Source organism: Equus przewalskii, chromosome 30 (assembly GCF_037783145.1).
Source record: "Equus przewalskii isolate Varuska chromosome 30, EquPr2, whole genome shotgun sequence".
Classification (NCBI taxonomy): Eukaryota; Metazoa; Chordata; class Mammalia; order Perissodactyla; family Equidae; genus Equus; species Equus przewalskii.
The window spans coordinates 20,085,533-20,099,378 of NC_091860.1; the positions used below are offsets into that span (position 1 = coordinate 20,085,533).

A 13,846-nucleotide genomic window follows, 5' to 3' on the forward strand; every position below is an offset into this window, starting at 1 on the left:
GGATTTAAGCTGGGAAAAGACATAAAAGAACCGTTTGAGGTACTGCTAGAAATGTTCTAGAGATCTTGTTTTATGTCTTGATAAACATTACATCAATCAAGAATCTTTGAGCTGTACAATGACAATTAGTACACTTCACCTGCTACACTGTTTCTTGAGGTTTATTATATCTCAATGTAACATGAAAAAATTAGCCTATTAAATGACTTTCACAATTACCTCCTCAGCAAATACCTTAATGTAGACAAGCTTTGGGTTTATACATTCACCAGGGGTCAGCAGGCTATGGCCCACAGGCCACCAGCCTCTTTTATAAATGGCGTTTTACTGGAACACAGCCACTGGCTGCTTTCACACTACAACTGCAGGTTCAGTAATTGCGACAGAGACCTATGAAGGGCAAAATCTAAAATATTTACTACCTGATCCTTTAAAAAAAAGTGTGTCAAGACCTCATTTAAACTTCAAATAGTATATTTAAATTATCCCTTTTTAAGGATAATTCAAGTCAACGTCACCTAAATACCAAAGTAACAGTAGGGAAAGTCAAAAGACAGCTTAGTAAATTACTCGGTGAAGTATAATCAAAAATTTCATAAAACTCCTAAGGGGGGAGAGGGGCGGCATTCTTTTGCCTTGAGCTGCCCTATGAGTTTATTTTAAGATACAGATCAAAAACTGGCATTTTGTTTGGCCTTACACAATGCAATTTTTTTAATTTGGTGCTAATATTTTAAAAATAGAAGCATCCACTTTTTTCAAAAAAATTAAGATTTTTGGCATCTCACTAAAAGAAAACAAAGCAGAAGACTGAGCAATGCTGGAACCATATTCCTACAAGGTAACAACGAGCTAAAGTGACTCCAATAACCGTGCGGTGAAGCACTGCCTGACACTTCACACTGTGCTTGCACTGTCCACATCTCTTACAGCAGAGCTGAGAGGAAAAAAATAGTGCTTCTATCCATACCTATATGAAAAGTAGGAAAACAAATGACAGAGAGCAGATCCGGTGCTTCTTCACACTGAGCCCACCTGTTACCTGTCGTGGGCATGGGAGTTTGCGACCGTAGTTTAAGTAATGGCCTCTAGGGAAAATGGCAGAGAACAAGAGCAATTGAAGGACCAGAAAGGGCAGTAGTTACCTGGATGCTTGCAATAGCACGTGGCAGGGATCTCACCCGCATCTTCTAAAGCAGCCCTACTCCTATCTTGGGGCAACTCTGCCTGTTCAAAAGCTTCTTTGTACTATTTTTGCAACCTCGTGTGAGTCTATAATTATTTCAAAATAAAAAGTTTAAAGAATGATTAGAAATGTATCTTCCTTCCTCTACCTTAACTGGTCCTTAACTGTATGGGAGAAGACAATGCCTCTTCCAGCAGAACGCTCTTCCATTTTCTATAGCTCTCGTGCCCATATCCTTACCAAGAGTCTCCTTTCTCAAGGACCAGAAAAAGATCAAAACTATCATCTCTCTTGTCCTATAGAGTGTTCATTCAAACAGTAAATACTTACTGAGTGCTCACCATGAGTTAGGTACTGTTCTAGCCTCTGTGGATACAAAAGTAAACTATGTTCTTGCCTGGTGGAACTTACACTAAATTACGTCTAATGACGCAGCATAAGCTCTCATTGCTCAGATTGCTCAGACTGTATGCTCAAGAAACGATTACTAGATCCAAATTTCTTTATGATCATCCTCGCTAAAGATCATATTTTTAGAATCTGCCCCTTTCTTCAGTCTGTCAAGAACTTCTGGAATGGCAATTTCTTTTCCACCTTAACACACACCCTATCCCTTGTTTCTTGCTGTCTGTAAATCTGATAAATAATACCTCTCAACAGTTATCTAAATCAGTCATTAAAATGTTGAGTAGAACAGTACTGAGGTCACTAAGCACCCCGCAACATATCACTACCATCCACCCAATTAGACACGGATCCATTATTCAGTACTCCATGGCTTCCCTCACTCATCAAGCTGAGTCCACCCGATTGTATTATGACGTTTATATCTGTCCACGAGAATATTACTGGGTTTAGGCCAAACACTTTCCTAAGGTTCAAAGATAGCATGTTCACCAATTTTTCCTAATCACCTTGGGGAAAAAAGGAGAATTTTTTAAATGGGAAGGGAACAGTTAAAAAGGAAAAACAATGGAGGGAGGAAAGGTCATTATATAGCTTCCAAAATAAACCAGAAACCTTTAAAAATAAATGCTAGGTATATTTTTAAAAAGAAAATCAGTTTTATGGGGAGGTGGAAATCATGCCATTGTTTAAAAAAGAAATGCTGTCTTTAAGACAATTTATCTAATTATATGAACTTTTATAAACACTATAGCTTTAGCCACAGGACAGTTAAACACAATTAGCAAATTTAATCATTGGAAATTGTTCTCTATTGTTAAAGGCAAACAACTTTTTTTCCAACTAAAAGCTTTTTGCCTTCAATATGGTCACTGGTGGTTATTAAAAAATGGAAATGTCTTTGAAATTTCCACAAGTATATTTGAACTCCATAAATTCTACAATTTATATTAGGAAGTCAGGTTGAAATCATATTTTAAAATCTAATACATATGAATAAGGCACAAAGCGTGACACACAAATTAACATTCAGCACTTGGAACTGAAACACAAATAAAAAGATAATTCATGAATATGGTGATGACTGTTCTCTGGCACAAAATCTGAAAGCACTTTATGCATTTTGAGTGAATTTTACATTTTAAGTAAACTTCAGAGTATCATCTTCAAGCTTTAGAATTAACATTCAGCAAAAGTCGTTATACAGACACAACCTGGGATTTCTGACAATTTGGCAAAAGCCAGATTACAGTTGACATTTTTGTTCCACTAAGAAGAAAAGCTGAACCCAACAACAGTGCAAACAAGTTACGTGAGGCATGCATAACTTTCATAAACTATAAACGTTTTAGGCCTATTTGTGTAGTAAAGTATTACTATACATTACTAAAAAGTATATTCATTAAAGCCAATTTTTACTATTCATACCTTTTTAGCCAGTAGATGTTAAATCTACCTTGAAAACAACAAAATGAGGTTTATTGCAAAAGACGCTGTTAGTTATTCTTCACTAAACTCCCAAAGCAAACTGCAGTTGTTTTAATTACACCAAGGTAATTAAACCGCACCACTGCACCCGGTCTTGCATCACACATGAAACGTCAAAGGGCTTATGTGACTCAGTCCAGCTGCCCTAACGACAAGCACCTACAGAGAGTGACGGGCAGCCTTGCGTGCTGGGCCCCATTTGCTGTGATTCTTCACCTGCTCCCAAAACCTACAGTTTAGGAATTAGAGAATGCTAACCTCCAGAGCAATTTCTTTCCCTCCAAACTGCTTACCTGAATATATTTCCGCTGTGTTTCATCATTTAAGACATGTGCAACATGCTTGGAAAAAATCTTTTCCCGACCAGTTCTGGCATGGATACCAACCATAGTGACGCCAATGGGCCAAGGGGCATTTCCAATGGCCATCTGAAGATAAGCATCATTAGCCTAAAAAGAAAGTTTAAGAAGAGATCAGAAAAGTGAAAATACCGTGTTGGTCCAAACTTTTACTTCAAGTATTTCACAGCTCTTTACAATGTAACTTTCATCCTTCTCTTGAGCATGTTGAAAATATTACCATTCCCCTTATTCAAACAAAAGAAATTAAAATATGAGGTGACTGCCTGCCCTGCCCAGGACCACAAATGTCCCTGGAAAAACAGAAACCCAAGCTAACCTTGTGAGTAAAAAGACAAACATTCCTTTGCAGCCTTTGTGCACTGGAAAGTCACACATTCGGATCAGGAATTACCAGGCAGGTAACGTGATGCACTCACAGAAACCCTAGTTTGGGTCTCCTTTAGACCTAGTCTTCTCCATAGGTGGTCAGAGAGAAGATAGAGGCTAACTAGTTTTTCAAAATCCAACCCGAAACTAGATCCCCTGGCTGTGCAGCAGTGCTGACCTCGGAAAGCAGCGGGGGCCGTGTGCTGGGACCATCACACAGGGTCCACAGCAGATGTGTAAACAGAGACTAAATATCGGCCCTCAAGTCAAATAGCTGGAGGATGAGGTCGGTTCACTTTGCCCCCCGCAAACCTCCCACCTGCCAAGAACCTTAAAAGCTACAAAACCTGAAGACAGAAACCAATGAAGACAAATGGCTCTCTTTCTAAACCAAGCCTAGCTACCTGTGAGGAAGAAAAAGAAGAAAAACGAAACAGAAAGTAAATTCTAAAAGACGCTGAGGGTAGCAGGGCAGCTTATATAGCCAGGCCTCAAAAAGTGATTTTATTTTTAAAAATCAAACACCAATGTGATTGCTATACAGAGTTGATTTAAAAAAAAAATGAGATACTACAAATAGGCTAACTTGGAGATTATTTACTACCCTGACGATAAATTTGAATGTGCTCTACTCAATTTTATAAAGCTTAATTTAAAAGGGGCACATATACATTTTTACTGCTGATTCTCATGTATTTAAATTTTAACATTGGATATTAACTGATAAAAATTCCATTATTTAGTTTCCCCAAATTTCCAAAATTACTTCCCAAATAGGTTATTAAAGTTTCTCGGTTCTTTCTGTAGTTTAGACAAAATAAGCTTTCACCTGATTCTCATATATGAGAATGAGAAAAGTAGCAAGAAGAAAGGCATGCACTCTAGTGGGCAAGTGATCTGACTGCTTTTTGTAGTGATGGTGACCTTATCCATCCATTCCAGTGCAACTGTCCTTAGTGAGAAGAACCATGCAACTAACAGAAACTATCCAGGAATAAAATTTATAGCCATGAAACAAAAACTTTTTGAGAAAACTAACTTGCTCTCAGATGGAGGAGTAAGAGCACTTCTTGAGCCTCTAATCCAGTAGACCTCTCCTGGGTGCAGGAATGCCACAGTCCCTTCTTATGAACACAGACGTGTGAGAGCACAGGAATAAGTAAGGTCATTCCTACTGTTCGGTCAGGGCCCCGTCTACTGCTCGGGAACGTCAGGGAACTCCTGCACTGAAATTCTCTACTCCTGCTCTCTCGGGAGGCACAGCTGCTGGAAGCCCCCCTCCTCAAACTGCTTATGGCCCGCCAAGCGGCGTCACATTTCCAATCTCCACGACTGGGGCAGCAGGCCCTTTTCTTACTCCCCTCTGCCAGCTGCCAGCCCTCCATTCTCCCCGTCCTAAACTCTACCTCCGGAGCACCTGGACACCAGAGCTCTTCCCCTCTGCCAGCTCCTCTCAAAGCCCATTCTGGAGTAAAGACCCCGGAGCAAGGGGAAAAGCCTTCCCTTACAAGGGGTCTGCCGTTGCTGCAGTACTGAAATGGGAGAGAGGAATTCTGGCAGCCTTACTTGGAACATTTCCTCACAGAAACAAGTATAAAGGGTGGTTAAATTCCATTGTATCATTAGTACAATAGTTCAGCTATACTATGGATTAAGTAGGCTTTTACAGCTGGCCTGGGAAACTAATCTACATAACTTTGTTTCTATGGGAAAATTTGTTCCAAGCCATAATCAACAATCCACAAACTTTGAAATTCAATCCCATTCATGAAACGAACATTGCCTAGTTCAAGTTCATGCTCTTAAGAACATTTAGCTCTATCTTAGAAATGACTGAAAAATACAGTAAGCTCTGAAAGTTCATTGTTCAATGCCTAACGATAAAGCTGACAAAACATTAGAAAATAAAAGCTTTTTTTACTACTAGTTCATTTCACATTTATTCTTAAATCTCCTATGTAAAATACTGCCACACTAAGTGAACATTATATACATGTACCTTCACATATTCTCTCTGCAACATGAATTTAATAATATCTGTTATTGATTCTTTAATATCAGCAGGAAGATTCTGGAAAAGAAAAAACAAGCATAACTAATTTTTGAAGTTACTCTGTGTAATTACTGGCTGCATTTATTCTAACTTTATTCCATTTTTTAAAAGTCAGTTAATAAAAGCATTTTTCGAGGAATCTCTCACCCTTTTCCGTAGCTTCCTGAAAAGGGGTCTGAGATAGGACTCTGTCTGTTTCTGAGTAGCGCTGTTCAGTTTACCCTGCACACTGCGCTTCACATAATCTTCTCTGGCATTCAACTCTTTAGCCCAAACACCAAGAAGAAACTGTTGAAAGAATGGATAAATTTAGACTACAACGCCACCCAGTGGTTCAATACGCTTAAAAGTTTTCTAACACAAACAACAGTATACTATCATCCTTACACTAAATCTCTTGACTAATAAAAATATCAAATAATATTTAACGACTATTTCTGCTTATTTTGTCATGTATGTTTTGAAGCACCTTTGGCAAGTCACAAACTTTCCGATTCCTAGCTCAAGATAATCCATTTTCCCCAAAAAGATCTATCAAATTTCATGGGTAACTATTTGATAGAAATAAACCTTTACTTGCATTTCTATTACATAAAATTCAACCCACATAGATTTATCAGCCATAATACCATATGTGTTGTGATATTTAATCAATCTTCCAAGTATGTTGTTATAGTAATTAGAATTTCTACTTTTGCAGTAAGAGACCACAATTCTATTGAAAATTCCCACTAAAGCATCTGACTAAAGGAGAAGGAAGGAAAAAAAGAAGAGAAATAAAAAATTATGACCAACCCCCACCCTGGAAAACTCCATTAGTGCTCCTTGGGTCCAACTGCACAAAGTGCACCCTTTATAGAGGCAGGCAAACAGCAAAGGCTGAGCAGGATGTACTCCCCTGGGGCAGTACCTTGCAAAGAGGAAATTCTAGTTCACGTGAGTTCCCATGCCCAGCTAGTTCCATGCCATATCCTCGATATGTTCAGAATCTTGATGACTAATATGTTATATTTAAACTGTAAATACAAGTGAAAGCATTTCTTGCAAAAATCTCTTGGCCTGAACAAAAATAGTTTGTGAATAAATGCTAAAATAAATCTGGGATTTCCACATAGTTTACCCAGACCACTAAAGAGAGAAAAGCTGAGAAGAAAGATGGAATGAGCTAACCATAGCAAGAACAGGCAGCTACCTGCAGAACAGAGAAAATGAAATCTCTGAAAAGTTACTGATATGCTTGCTTTTTTCACTGCCAGTGTCCTTCTATCTCCTTCCTTTCCTTACTGTCAACAACCACTCCTAAAAGCTTCTGGAACCCTGCCCTCATTGCACTCGTTCCTAGAGTGTTTAGAAAAAATTAAGAACTCCTCAAACTTCTTGTTCATTCCACTGCTGAGATTCTCATCTGTGTGTTTACACTAATAAGTCAGCTTCAAAGAAAAGTGCCACAAGGAAAGTAAATATATACATTTTCTTTGATTAACCTCTCTATCCAAGTGCACAGCAATATCATAAACAGTGTACAGGCAAGAAAGTTTACTGAAGATTTCCCTTTCCAGTCTTTAACCATTGACAATCCAAAAATATAAGAACAGTTCTTAGCCAACCAAAATGTCCTCCTTTCTTAAAGTTAGCCCTTCTTAGCCTAAAAGTACATACCTTGAGGAATTTGGTAATGATGTCCATGTCCTTATGATCATCACCTTTTCCTAAAGATTCTCCCAGTGCCTGAAGAAATATAATGCCTCTGCTCATTAGTAAAGAGCGACAACCGAATATGTACACCAGTCTAAACATGGGTCTTCATTACATATGTTGTTCTATTTCTATTTAAAAACCTGATAGAATTTCTAGATAAGTTAAAAAAAAAAAAACCTAGAGCATGCTATCTTTTACGAACCGAAAGACAACAGAGGGGGGAAAGGGAAGTGACTGCTAATGGAGATGAGATTTCTTTCTAGGGGAACAAAAATGTTCTAAAATAACTGTGATGATGGCAGCACCAGCCTGTGAATACAGTAACTGAATTGCAAACTTTAAATGGGTAATTGTATAGTATGTAAATATCTTAATAAAGCTGTTAAAAAAAAAAAAAACAAACCCAGAACTAGTTGTTCACCAATTATTCCAATAAAATTTAGGGTCCATAGATAGGCACTGGGGTGAGGGCTAATGCAATTAAAACAGCAGCCTCTTCAACTATGATCTCTCTCAGAGAGAGTGCAACATGTGCAAGAGCCAGGAATGAAAGGAAACAGAAAAATAACATTTTATGTTTTATTAAGCATTAAGAGCTTTAAACTAAGCCATATTTTTGGTTCAAAGTAGACATTTAGATGATACAACACTGCTTCTTAATTAAGATTACACATATCACTCCACATTCAACACAGTGACAAAAATTAGAAAGCAAGATAATTATAAGTGTTGACAGGGATACAAGAAATTCACACACTGCTGGTGGCAGTGTAGACTGGTACAGCCATTCTAGAGAGCAACTTCGAAGTACTTAGACAAGTTATATATAAATCCAGCAATCCTGCTTCTCAGTCCATACTGAGTTAGGTACGAGATTGCTGATCACAAACCTGCCTGTGGTATTAGGGAGCTGGGAGCAATCTAGCTGTCCATCATTACGGGGGAACAAAAAGTAAAAGGCAGTGAATGCCACAGTGTATGATATATTATGTAGCAGCTAACATCAAAGATTTAGGTATACATAAGGCATGAGGGATGGATGTTAAAAACATAATTCTAAGTGGAAAACAGAAAAGTAAAAAAGGGAATGAAGAATTTCAAAGTACAATATCATTTATGTAAATCAAAAACACGTGCAGGGGCTGGCCTGGTGGCACAGCGGTTAAGTGCGCACGTTCTGTTTCAGCAGCCAGGGGTTCACTGGTTTGGATCCTGGGTGGGGACATGGCACTGCTTGGCAAGCCATGCTGTGGTAAGTGTCCCACATATAAAGTAGAGGAGGATGGGCACAGATGTTAGCTCAGGGCCAATCTTCCTCAGCAAAAAGAGAGGACTGGTGGCAGATGTTAGCTCAGGGCTAATCTTCCTCAAAAAACCCAAAAAACACATGCATACAAAGCACTACTGGTTTTACAAGACCACCAACAAATAAAAGGATGTATATAAAACATATAAGAATGATTACTTTTGAAGGCAGGAAGTAGGGAGATGTGAGTGGAGAGTGAGAAAAAAGGGAGTAAATAAATACAAGCATGGAATAAAAGAAGGGCCTTTGTAATGACCAAAGACAACAGTGTGTTCTGACCTGAACAATCGAATGACTCAACCATCCGGTTAGGGAACCAAAGGTGTGATGGGGGATGAGGGAAGTGGGTGTACAGATTACCTCTAACTCTTCAATTGTGGTGTTTTCTTCATGAACTTTCAAATCGTTCTGTGTGTCTTCTTCTCCAGGTTCTTGACCACCCACAAGTTCATTGAGGTATTGCTGATCGATCTTATCCAAAGCTGCCTTCAGATCATTTCTCAACCCCTGAGAGAGGTGAAAAATTACACCTAATATGCAATTTCACTGATGCTTCACTTTTGATTCACTAATGATAGGCACTATTCATCCTTTCTCTCTACAAGGAGTTTAAGAGCTTAATAAAACTAGAGTCAAATAAGATTTCAACTTATACAGCTTTCATCACTGCTCAAGGTTAATTCTTATGAATATATTTAAATTTAAAAGAATGTATGTACAATAGCTAGTCTGATGGTCAGAAAAATAAAACGTATATGAGTGACAAATCCAAATAAGAATATTCATAAATGCTGTAATTTTCTACTGAAGCCTAGTGAAAGTAAGCAGGTCTCCATGAGAGTCCCTAACCCATCTCCCCAGTGCACTTAAATATCTGACCTCACTGCAATTATTCTGAACTCCCGAAACATTCAGAAATGTCAACAGTATCAAACTAGTGTCTCATCTATATCCTAGGCTTTAACTATGTTTATAACAAACCAGCAAATTCTACATTCTATTCATATCCAGTCTGTGACCATTTGATAAAAACGGAAGCCTTAAAGCTAGACACTTACCTTATACCATATACAAAAATTAACTCAAAATGGATCAAAGACCTAAATGTAAGGGTTAAAACTATAAAACTCTTAGAAGAAAACATAGGGTAAAAGCTTCATGTCATTGGATTTGGCAATGACTTCTTGGATATGACACCAAAAGCAGAGGCAACAAAAGAAACAATAGCTAAGTTGTACTTCATCAAAATTAAAAACTTTTGTGCATGAGAGACACTATCAACAGAGTGAAAAGGTAACCCACAGAAGAGGAGAAAATATTTGCAAATTATATATCTGATAAGGATTGATATCCAGAATACATAAAGAACTCCTACAACTTAACAACAAAAAACAAGCTAATTAAAAATGGGCAAAGGTCTTGAATAGAAGACATACAAATGACCAATAAGCAAATGAAAAGATGCTCAACCTCACCAGTCATCAGGGAAATGCAAATCAAAACTACAATGAGATACTACTTCACACCCATTAGGATGGCTATCAAAAAAAAAACCCTGAAAATAACAAGCATTGGCTAGGATATGGAGAAATGGAACCCTTGTGCATTGCTGGAAACGTGAAACAGTGCAGCTGCTGTGGAAAACAGTATGCCAATACCTCAAAAAGTTAAACATATCCACACCCAGACACATTATAATTAAAAGTCAAAAGTTAAAGACAAGGAGAGAATCTTAAAAGGACCAAGAGAAAAACAACTTGTTATGTACAAGGGAATCCCCACAAGACAAGCAGCAGATCTGCCAACAGAAACTTGGCAGGCCACAAGACGGTGGCATGCTCACCCAAAGTGCTGAAAGAAAAACCACCTTCGAACCAAGAACACTACCTGGCAAGGTTATCATTCAGAATTGAAAGAGAATTAGAGTTTTCCCGACAAGCAAAAGGTAAAGGAGTTCATCACCACTAAACTGGCCTTACAAGAAATGTCAAAGGGACTTTAAGGAAAGAAAGGTCACTAATTAGTAACACGGAAACATATGAAAGCATAAATCTCACTGGTGAAAGTAAAAATATAGTAAAGGTAGTGGATTAACTACTTATAAAACTAGTACAGGGGCTGGCCCCGTGGCCGAGTGGTTAAGTTCGCGCGCTCCGCTGCAGGCAGCCCAGTGTTTCGTTAGTTCGAATCCCGGGCGCGGACATGGCACTGCTCATCAGACCACGCTGAGGCAGCATCCCACATGCCACAACTAGAAGAACCCACAACGAAGAATACACAAGTATGTACCAGGGGGCTTTGGGGAGAAAAAGGAAAAAATAAAATCTTTAAAAAAAAAAAAAAAACTAGTACAAAGGTTAAGACAAAAGTAGTAAAAATAACTATGACTATACTAATTAGTTAAGGGATACACAAGATAAAAATATGTAAACTGTATCATCGAAAATATAAAACATGGACAGGAGAGAGTAAAAGCGAAAAGCTTTAGAATGCATTCAAACTTAAGTTGCTATCAATTTAAAACAGAATGTTCAGTTATAACATAAATAAGTCCTGAGGATGTAATGTACAACATGACGGCAATAGTTAATAATACTGTATTGCGTTTTTGAAAGTTGCTAAGAGAATAAATCTTAAAAGTTCACATCACAAGAAAAAGTAATTTACAACTATGTATGGTGACAGATGTTAACTAGACTTATTGTGGTGATCATTTTGCAATATATACAAATATCGAATCATTATGTTGCACACCTGAAATTAATGTTATATGTCAACTATACCTCAATTTAAAAAATGTACAAATAAGAAACTCTAGTATTTGGGACAGGCTTGAACAAGATTAGAATACAGCAGGTTGTAATAAATTAATATTAAAAGCCAGAAGATTTTTCAAGTAATGAAACATGAGTAGAAAAATTAAATCAGATAATAAAAATTTAATAATAGTTCACATTAGTATTTTATACTATCTTTTGATAAGGAAAGTGACTCAGGATATAGAAGAGAAATAAATGTTGGTGAAATGAAGCATTACAAAATCCACTAACTTGTTCCAAGAATTTAGGTTAAGAAAGTGTTAGAAAGGACCAAAAATAAAGAAAAACAAATTGCTGAGAACATTAATAATAAAAATAAAGACAATTTTTAAAAATTCATTTATGCTTTGGAAAAAAAAAGTTAAAGAATCATCCTATAATCTAGCAATTCCACTTCACCATAGTCAAAAGAAGTGAAAGCAGAAGCTCAAAGAGATATTCGTACACTCATGTTCATGGCAGCATTATTCACAATGTGCAAAGGGTAGAAACAACCCAAATGTCCATCAAGGATGAATGAATAAACAAAATGGGGTCCATATATACAATGGAATATTATTCAGCCTTAAAAAGGAAGGAAATTCTGACACCTGCTACAACACAGGTGAACCTTTAAGGGTATTATGCTAAGTTCGAAGGCCAGTCCAGGGGAACTTTCACATGACCTCAGCCACAGCCCTAACCCCACTGTAACACATGCAAGACCACAAGCAAAAACTTCCTGGCTTGGGGGCCAGCCCCATGGCCAAGGGGTTAAGTTCACACGTTCTGTTTCAGTGGCCTGGGGTTCACTGGTTTGGATCCTGGGCGCAGACCTACACACTTCTCATCAAGCCATTATGTGGTAGCGTCTCAAATAGAAGTAGAATGATCTACAACTAGGATATACAACTATGTCCTGAGGCTTTGGGGAGAAAAAAAAAAAAAAAGAGGAGCAGTGGCAACAGATGTTAGCTCAGGGCCAATCTTCCTCGCCAAAAAGAATACTTTAAAAAAAAAAACAACAAAAAACTGCCTAGCTTAGTCCAATCAACTCACAGAACTGTGAAAGATAATAATAAATTACCTTAAGTTACCAGGTTTCAGAGTGGTTTGTTACAGTCACAGATAACTGAAAAAGATTTTATAATAATAAATTATGTTAAGCTACTAAGTCTTGGAGTGGTCTGTTACACAGCCATAGATGACCACACCTGTCTCTCAGTAATTGATAGAGCAAGCAGGTAAGTTAAGAAGGCCACAGAAGATCTGAACAACACTACTGTAACTGACATCTGTCCAAAGCATAAAACACACTCTTTTCAGGAGCCCACGGAATAGTCACCAACAGACCATTCCCTGAGCCATAAAACAAGATCAGAGCCCTAAATGTAAAAGCTAAAATGACTAAGCTTTTAGAAGAAAATACAGAAGAGTATCTCTTCAAGACATTGGGTTAGGCAAAGATTTCTTACGCAAAACACTAAAAAACAATAGCCATATAAGAAAAAACTGATAAAGCGTACATCATCAAATTTAAAACTTCTGCCCATCAGAAGACACCAAGAAGAGAAAAAGTAAGCCACAGACTAGGAGAAAATAGCCACAAAACAAATATCTGTATATCTGACAAAGGACTTATATCTAGAATATATAAAGAACTCCTATAACACAAAAATAAAAGGACAACTCAATTAAAAGATGAACAAAAGACTAACACACACTGCAGAGAGAAAGATATGGCCAATAAGTCTATAAAAAGATGCTCATAATCTTTAGTTATTAGGGAATTGTAACTAGAACCACAATGAGACACTACTATACGTACAAGAGAATGGTTAAAATTTAAGACTAACAATAACAAATGCTGATAACATCTGGAAATATTTGGTGCTTTTTTTTTCCCCCGGTGAGGAAGACTGGCCCTGAGCTAACGTCTTTGACCATTTGGCATTTCTGAAAAGGTTAAACATACTTTACTCTTACTATTCTGCAATTCCACAACTCCACTTCTAGGTATTGACCCAAGAGATGTATTTACCAAAGAAAAATAACACAGGTCCAAAAAATATTTGTATAAGAATATTCACATCAGTTTATTCATCACAGCTCAAAGCTGGAAATAAATTGTGGTGTATTCATACAACTGAATACCATCAGCCATGAAAAGGAACAAACTACTGA

At 37.5% G+C, this 13,846-nt stretch overlaps 1 protein-coding gene across 2 annotated transcripts in view; it reads right to left on the reverse strand.

Moving 5' to 3' along the window:
* PRPF18 (pre-mRNA processing factor 18) overlaps positions 1 to 13,846 on the reverse strand; it is a 46,459-nt gene that overhangs the window by 10,491 nt on the left and 22,122 nt on the right. For both annotated transcript variants that reach the window (XM_008527304.2, XM_008527303.2), the window contains 5 exons: positions 9,225 to 9,371; positions 7,520 to 7,588; positions 6,008 to 6,148; positions 5,807 to 5,878; positions 3,373 to 3,528 (listed from right to left, as the gene is read on the reverse strand). In XM_008527304.2, the coding sequence (XP_008525526.1) occupies positions 3,373 to 3,528; positions 5,807 to 5,878; positions 6,008 to 6,148; positions 7,520 to 7,588; positions 9,225 to 9,371 (585 nt within the window). The remainder of the gene's footprint in view (positions 1 to 3,372; positions 3,529 to 5,806; positions 5,879 to 6,007; positions 6,149 to 7,519; positions 7,589 to 9,224; positions 9,372 to 13,846) is intronic.